The sequence below is a fragment of the Podarcis muralis genome, chromosome 15, assembly GCF_964188315.1.
Source record: "Podarcis muralis chromosome 15, rPodMur119.hap1.1, whole genome shotgun sequence".
Classification (NCBI taxonomy): Eukaryota; Metazoa; Chordata; class Lepidosauria; order Squamata; family Lacertidae; genus Podarcis; species Podarcis muralis.
The window spans coordinates 37,184,866-37,193,621 of NC_135669.1; the positions used below are offsets into that span (position 1 = coordinate 37,184,866).

An 8,756-nucleotide genomic window follows, 5' to 3' on the forward strand; every position below is an offset into this window, starting at 1 on the left:
TAATCTAATTGGCTCCACCACAGCCAGCACAAAGAATAAGCAGTGTTGGGCACTCGCTGAGGCCTGCACTGCCATTGCCAATTTCTGGAGCCTCTTCCGCCATCTTGCTCCTCCTCTGCCTTGCTATGGCTGCCTGTCTGCCTCTCCTCTTTCAGCAAGGGAGCAAGGGCCCAGAGTGAGGACATGAAACAGATTTCTCTGTTTGCCTCTGGATTGTGCTCAAGGAAAGAAGGCAAGTGTCTGGGCAGCAGTAGCAGCAGCAATAGGGGGGAGAAAGTGGGGAAACTGCAAGGCATCTAATCCAAGCCCGCCCCCCAAATCTGGGCCTCATATTGATGGAATTCCTGGAATTAACTAGGCCTCATAGCATTGGAGTCCAAAGACAGTACACAATCAAAGGTTATCAGTGGAGGGGGATGTGATCCATAATAAACAGGGGTGGAGACCCTTTGGCCCTCCAGATGTTGCTAAAACTCCTGTCAACCACAGCCCAGAATGGCCAATGGGGAGGAATGATGGGAGTTGTGGTCCAGCAATATCTGGAGGGGAACATGCTCCCCACAGAAGCAGCTGTTACTATGCGGATAGCCAGCGTGATGCACGCCAGATGTTGGACTACAACTCCCATCATCCCTGACCATTGGCCATGTTTGCTGGGGCTCACCAGGGTTGGAGTCCAAGAACATCTGAAGAGTCACAGGTCCCCATCCCTGTGTTACTAGAAAATATGCACACCCTCTTAAGGCTAAATGCCATATTGGGCAGTATTAGAAACGCAGCTGTACAGTGGTACCTTGGGCTAAGAACTTAATTCGTTCTGGAGGTCCGTTCTTAACCTGAAACTGTTCTTAACCTGAGGTACCACTTTAGCAAATGGGGCCTCCCACTGCCGCCGCCACACAATTTCTATTCTCATCCTGAAGCAAAGTTCTTAACCCAAGGTACTATTTCTGGGTTAGCGGAGTCTGTAACCTGAAGCGTCTGTAACCCGAGGTACCCCTGTATAAGCAAATTGCTAAATGGCACCTTGAAGCTAGGTTACGGTTGCCACAACAGAATGTCAAGGCACCTTTTCCCCTCTGATGGGATTTATCATTATTATTATTATTACTATTCAGTCCATTTCTATACCACTTTATATTTTAAATAACAAATCTCAAAGCGGTTTGCAATGCCTTAAACATCAAAGAAAACCATCCAGGGGGGGAAATCGAATTCAAACTTCAAGGAAAATTATTTCAGATCAGATCCTTCTCTAAGTGACATTTTGCTTCCCCCGGTCACCAACCTGTCACCCAGAAATCTTCACGTGGTCACTATTGGATCTGCACCAGTCGCAAAACGCGCCTGGCGCCTGGCTAATTTCTATCGCTGATAGCGGGCATGGATTATAAGCCCCGCTCCCCAAGAAACCAAGTTAAGGAATTCGCCAATAGCATTGAAGCCACCTGAGAACGCACACAGTTGCTCCCAGATATTACCAGACAGAGCAAATCCATCTTACGTGGAAGAGCCATAGCTCAGCAGAGCTGGGGAAGTCTGCTGGTCTGAAACACTGGAGAGCCTCTGCCAGTCAGTTCAAAACATACTATGGTAAGATAGGCTCAATGGTCTGAGTTGGCAAGAAGCAGCTGCTAGCCCTCCAACACAACTGCAGAGCTGCTTCAAGGCGCTCTCTCCAATCTGCTCCATTTGGGGCAGGCGAGGAAGGTTTGCCCTCCGCCCTCAGTTCAGCAGTGCCATCCCTGCTTTGAGAAGCCGAGGGGGGAGCCCCCCCCACACACACAACAGATTGAACAGGAGCCGCCCCCCAAAATGCAGCTGGACAGGCTTGCCACGTTTTGAAGGAAACCAAAATGAAGCAGAGCCGGTTGCCACATTACGAGTCCCCACCCCATATGTCCAGAGGCTAAAATGACTCCAGTGCCCCCAGAGTCTTCTGCCTTCTACCTTCTATTTTATCTTTTTTAATCCAAAGAGGAAGCAGTCGTACCGTTGCATTCCATAGCTAGTACAGCAGAAATTAAATACCACCCAAGATTACAGGCAAAGTGGCTTACATACGCACCATTATATTTAAAAAGCAGCCACGCTTCTCAGAGAATCCCGGGAACTGGGGTTTGTTCTGGCTTCTGGGAATTGTAGCTCTGTGGGAGTAAGCCGCAGTTCTCAGGATTCTTCACAGGGTGGGACGCTAGACGCAAAAGCCCCCTTTACAGGGGGAATGCGCTTTAAATGTATGGTATGTAGGTGGAATTGTAGAATTGTAGAGGCAGGAGGGACCCCCCACAATGTAGCCACTATCTCCAGCTGTGTTGCCAAATTCCAGGCCAGTGGTCAGGGTAGGTAAGGGCCATGTGCAGAAGGGGTGGTTTTACTTTACTAAAAGACACACGGCTTGAGAGACAGGTTGCCTGCATTCAGTGCACATCCATAGGACATATCCTTCTGTCCTTTCTCTGGAACGTCGCTGAATGGAAAAAAATGCATGATGGCAGCTAAAAGGGGAGCAGGTTTTTTTCTCTCTCTCCATGTTTCCCTTCACCACCACCCCACAAGATAAATCCTACCGCAAGAACTGAGAGTGCATGCCCTCTCCAGCAAAAAGGGGGCGGTCGGGTGGGGAGGAAAAGAAGAGAACAGAAGGACAGGCCAAGGAATCCTAAACAAACACCATTGTATAAAGCAGCCAGACAGCGCCCCTCCCCTCTGAAAAAGCAAGTGTTGCAACAAGGCAGTCATAAACCTCCGCCCCCCCCCCCCACTGCACAGTGCAGACATCACTTCCTTTTCTGAGTGTGGGGTTAGCACACACCGACACACACCTTTTCCTGGAAAATAAACCATTGCTTCTTTAAAAAAATTAAACTTTTAACCATGTTTAAGATGTTGGCAGTGAATTTTTCCAACCTGCAGCTATGGCTTTATTGATTGGAACGGGACAAATTACTGGTGGGTTAAGATTGGGGTTTGTTTGTTGTTTTCAAGGGTTTTGTAAAGCACGACTTTTGTGTCAGAGCAAAAAAACCACCAATAATAAAATCCTTAACCGTGCAGTCGCAATACATATCTTCTCTGAAGCAAAGTCCGCAAGGAGTTGGATGGGACTTACTCCCAGGTAAGTGTGCAGAGCATTGCAGTTTTAGTAAATAAAAGCATTCACTGAGGGGAAGGGCACTGTTTCTTTGGCAAACAGCGTACTACTGCAGGAGCGATCTGTCCTCAAGGCTGCAAACATATACAGTACAGCTTTTTCCCTGTGAAATGGGTATTTGACGGTGCCCAACAACAGGTTGGTTTGTCTTCTCAATTTCAAAATATGCCCCTGGTAGGTAGCCCCAAAAGCTTAGGGGATTCCTATTATAGATACACACTTACCTGGGAGTCTGTTCCATTGAACTCAGCGAGGCCAACTCCCAAGCAGACATGCATACAGGCTTGCACCGAGAGGACAGATTATTTTTATTCTGCCAATATAATCACTACCAGGGGGAAAAAATGCATGGGGAAATAGAAAGGTATAGCTTTTCAATTTTTGTTTTTATTTTTAATCGCAAGTGGCCATGCTGGTCCCATTACAAAAAAGGAGGAAAATCCAATAAACCGCAATACCTAATCCTAGTAATAATAATAATAAATGCAGTGCCCAGCAAGAAGAGTGCCTGCGGCGTACATATTTATAATAATGAAACTTATTATTTATTATTAAACGCAATATACCTATCAATAACAAGGATAAATAAGAGGGTTGTCTCCCTAAGGGAGGCGATTGCGCTGCCCAGAGATTCTTTTGTGACAATTGTCCGCGCATATCGGTGGGAGAGAGGAAATCAAGGCGCGCGCGCACAACCCGCACCCAGCCACCCCCCAAAAATTCATTAATTCCCGCGGAAGCTATCTGCGGGGGGGGGGGAGGAAAGCGAGGAGATGGTAGAGAACCCCCTGGGGAGCTGGCACCAAGGCAACCCCCTTTGGCGGAAAGAGGGGGCGCCCTCCGCGTACCTCCAAAGTGCGGATCTCTTGCTGGGTGAGGTCGTTGGAAGCGGCGCATTTGGTGCGGAGCCCCTGCAGGCTGGACAGGGAGATGTCGATGAGGTCCTGGAGCTGCCCGCATTGCTGCAGCGCGCAGCCGGCCCGGCCGGGGCGTCCGGAGGCCAGGCCGTCCGGGGGGGCTCGGCCGCTGCGCCCACCTCCTCCTCCTCCTCCGGCCCCCGCTGCCCCTGCCGTCCGGCCCGCGGCGCACTCTTTCTTCTCCACCATCCTCTCGGCTCCTCTCCGCGCGGCAGACGCTCTATCCATTCCTCGGCATCGGGGAGGCGGGGGGGGGGCTGGCGCGGCGACTCTCGGAGGGAGGGCAAGCGAGGGCCGGGGAAGCGGGTCGAGGGCCGGGCCGGAGCTAGACCTTCCGCCTCCGCTGCCCGATCAAGCCCCGACGACGTTGGGCAGAATGAATTGCCTTTCCAATTGCATGCACTAATTATTTTTTTTCTTTTTTAATGATAGTAATCAGTGCAAAAGGGTCCCAAAGTGCATCTCTCCCCCACAAAAAGAAAAAAAATTGAAAATGAGTTTATTTCCCCCTAGGGAGCGAGGAGAAAAGGGCGGCAGAAGAAGGTGGGTGGCGGCGATGCGGGGTCAGTCGCAGCAGCAGCAGCCGCGCTGCAAACTAGCGCTCTCCTCTTCTGAGCTTCGCTTTCCAGCCAGCTTTGAATATCAGCTGGGGTCCAGGTCACGGCTGCCGAGGAGGATGCTGGGAGTTGTAGTCCTGCGGTGTTGTTTTGGTTGGGAGCCGGAGGGGAGGGAGAAGGGCGGGGAGAGAGGGCGCTTCCCCTGCTGATCGCGCTCTTGCAGCCAAGACAATGCTGCGAGGTTGCTGCTTTTAAAACAATACTAAGAAAGTGAGGAGAATTAAAGAACCTTTTAATGAGGGTGAAAGAGGAGAGCGCAAAATATGGATGAAGCTCAACATCAAAAAATCGAAGATCGTGGCCACTGGTCCCATCACCTCCTGGCAAATAGAAGGGGAAGAAATGGAGGCAGTGAGAGACTTTCTTGGGCTCCATGATCACTGCAGATGGTGACAGCAGCCACGAAATTAAAAGACGCCTGCTTCTTGGGAGAAAAGCAATTACAAACCTAGACAGCATCTTAAAAAGCAGAGACATCACTTAGCCAACAAAGGTCCATACAGTGGTACCTCGGGTTAAGTACTTAATTCGTTCCGGAGGTCTGTTCTTAACCTGAAACTGTTCTTAACCTGAAGCACCACTTTAGCTTATGGGGCCTCCTGCTGCCGCCGCGCCACCAGAGCACGATTTCTGTTCTCATCCTGAAGCAAAGTTCTTAACCTGAAGCACTATTTCTGGGTTAGCGGAGTCTGTAACCTGAAGCGTATGTAACCTCCAATACTTTGACCACCTCATGAGAAGAGAAGACTCCCTGGAAAAGATCCTGATGTTGGGAAAGATGAAGGGCACAAGGAGAAGGGGACGACGACAGAGGACGAGATGGTTGGACAGTGTTCTCGAAGCTACCAGCACGAGTTTGACCAAACTGCGGGAGGCCGTGGAAGACAGAAGTGCCTGGCGTGGTCTGGTCCATGGGGTCACGAAGAGTCGGACATGGCTAAACAACAACAACAACAAACCTTTTAGTATTGCTGGGAAGGTTAGTGGCTGAAAGAGCTGTGAATCAGGAAGTCCCTCGTTCAGATTTCATGCCTGCTGCGAGCTTCGCTATACAGAAGATGGCTTTATTCCAGCCTCAGTCTGCCTGTCTGCAAAAGGGTTTAGTGGTATCATCATACCTTACAGGGCTGCTGTTAAGGATTATAACTATAGATAAAATGCGTGTGAAGTGCTTTGGACACCTTGAAAGCGCTGTGCAAAGGCTAAGTGATAGTTTGGGTTGGCATTATTGCGTTGGATGCTGATGATGAAGGAGTTGTGTGGCAAGCAGATTGCAGGGTTTGGCAGCGTGAGTGCGGAGGTGTGCTGGGATGCACCACCTGTGGAACTCCTGCCTAGGTGTTTTATACCCCCTCCAAATTTAAGCAAAACAAAGGAAGGACTAAGACATACTGCAGCTCTTATGGGAACTACTATCTTGATCCAGTCCAATCCCTTGGCACTATGGGGTTTTACTTTTTTTAAAAAAAAATATTTTTATTATTTTATTTTATTATTTTACTATTATTTATTTTTATTATTACCTTTTAATTATCCTCCTGTTTAGGTTTTTCCTCTGTCTTTCTCATTCATTCATTCATTTATATATTGCATTTATGCCCCACCTTTTCTTCCTCCAAGAAGCTCAAGGTGCTATACCTGGTGCTGGAATGACTCCAGAGACATTCCTGGCTAATGCCGAAGAGCGCCGCGCTTGCGAGGCGGGCCATCATGCCTTTCTAAAAATTACCTTCCCAACACGTTCCATAAATACATCAGGGCAGCGTGTTTACACTCTGTAAAGAGACGACGAGTGGCCTTTTCACACTTGAAGCGGGCACTTGCATAAACTGACTTCTTTGGCCAACATAAACACTTAAGCGCAGGAGTCGTGTGGGTTCCTCTGAGCACCCTGAGAGGCCTGGTGCTGTTGTGGTCCCAGCTGGGCAGGATGCCCCATGGCAGAATAAGGCAAGAGGGCTCTCTTGCCAACGTGGGCTGTGAACCCCCCACTGGAACAAGTGGAACAAAGGAAGTGGGGGGAGCTCAGGGGTACAGAACATGTGCTTTGCTGCCCTAGGGCAATGTATGCCCTAGTGCATGGCTTAAAGTGCATGGCTTCCTGCAAAGAATTCTGGGAACTGCAGTTTTTTTTAAAGGTTACCAGGAATTGTAGCTCTGTAGGCATAAACCTGTTATGTACTGAGTTGAATAGGATCCAAATTGCAGCAGTCTGATTGGTCCTAGAACAATAGGATTCAGAATGCAGCAGTCTGATTGGTCCGCAGGAGCCACCCAATCCAACTCCAGGTGGAAGTGGATCCGCAACCTGATTGACCTACAGGAGAATCCCGGAACTAGCCAATCATGTGGGGCCCATTGTGTAAAGAATGTATATAAAGCAGACATTGTGGGGGAACTTCCATTCCCCCTCACTACTATGAGCTGAATAATGAGCATGAAATCCACACTCAACTATTGCAAAACCACAGCTTCTAAGATTTATTTCTTTTGCGGAGGGAGACGTGTTTTAAATGTAAGAGCTTCTCCCCTCCCAATAGGCCAAATTTCCTTAGGGGGAAGGGTTGGGGCTAAACACCTAAATAGGCAGACCTTGCGTTCATACCCATCCTCAGGGGTAGCCAATGTTGTGCCTTCCACATGTTGCTGACTGCAACTTCCATCATCCCTAGCACCCGGCCATCCTGGCTGGAGCTGATGGTGATTGTAATCCAACAACATTCAGAGGGGAGTCCTTAGGATCACAGAATTGTACAGTCGGAAGGGGTCCTGAGAACCATCTAGTCCAGCCCCCTCCTTGATCTTGTTCCTCTTCCAGCTGCACTTGTTGTCCACGTTATCTGCCCTCCTCCTCTGGAACGTTATATATGGCTCCCAGCCAAAATAATTTGATCTGATCCAATGCTCAACCATAGAACACCCAAAGCATTAAAGAGAGCTGCTGAGCATAGGCAGAGTGCTTTACTTGCAAGCGTTTAAGGGGGTAAGGCGGCTTCTGAGTCAGAGGATGGTGCAACAGCTCAGAGAGGCCGTCAAACCCTTAAACCTCGCTGGTGGGTGTGTTTGCATCGATTTCTGTGTTCCACTGGGAACATTTGGCTTAATAAATAGCATTTGCCACAGAACAGGCCACAGTCCTCTTTGATAATGTGCCGAAAGAACAGGCTCGTGTGAGGAAGCGATGTGCTGACTAAACATTCTCTCTCCCTCCCCCCCCCCCCAATTTAGCATGAATGTCTACGTCCCCACATTCTTCCCCTTGGCTCAAAGGGCCCAGATGGTGTTAGCTGGGAGGGGGCGGGAAAAGAGAAACAGAGTCAGAGAGAGGCTTTGGGTCCTTGGACGAGGATTAGACAAAAGACAAACGCAGGCCTTTTGCAGACAGAACTGAGAGGAGGAGATGGCAAAGTGGGGAGCCTCTTCTCCTCACAGGGAAAGCCATTGTTCCCTCCAGAAGGAAAAAAAAAGAGAGAGGGAGGGAGGGAGAGAGAGAGAGACTTTTAACACATGACTGCAACTTTTGAGTGTTGGCTTGGGGACAGTGGATGGAGAAACATTTCCATTCCTCACTCATAAGACAAGAACTCCTGGATGCCCAGCGAAGCTGAAGATTGGAAAATTCAGGATTGATAGAAGAGAAAGTGCAAGAGTTCACGCTGTGCAATAGTTAAACGATAAAACTCACTCCCACGGGATGCAGTGGTGCCACCAGTTTTAAAGGCTTTCAAAGAGGATTGGGGAAATTCATGGAGTCTTCCATAAAGGTCTGAGCAGTGCTATACATTAGGCCAAAAAGACAATGTATTTACCTTTTAAAAAAAAAAAAAAGTGAGGGGTGGAGAGAGAGAAACAGTAAAAAGAAAGAAAGAAATTGAAGCACTGTGCAAGTCCCTGGGACTAACATTAGGCAGAATTTGGAACTGCATCCCTTTAAAGTACATTCTTTCTGTCAAAGAATTCTGGGCACTTTAGTTTGCCCCTCGCAGAGTTTACAATTCCCAGCAACTCTTAGCAAGCTACAGTGCCCAGAATTCTTTGAGGGAGAAACTGTGCTACAAATGTACCTTA

General features: G+C 48.8%; 1 protein-coding gene across 1 annotated transcript in view; it reads right to left on the bottom strand.

Annotated features, from left to right (window-relative positions):
* Positions 1-4,683, bottom strand: part of KSR1 (kinase suppressor of ras 1) — a 116,800-nt gene extending 112,117 nt beyond the window's left edge. Inside the window, exon 1 of the mRNA XM_028708776.2 lies at positions 4,003-4,683. Coding sequence (XP_028564609.2) covers positions 4,003-4,299 — 297 coding nt within the window. The 5' untranslated portion in view covers positions 4,300-4,683. The remainder of the gene's footprint in view (positions 1-4,002) is intronic.
* Positions 4,684-8,756: the final 4,073 nt, after the last annotated feature.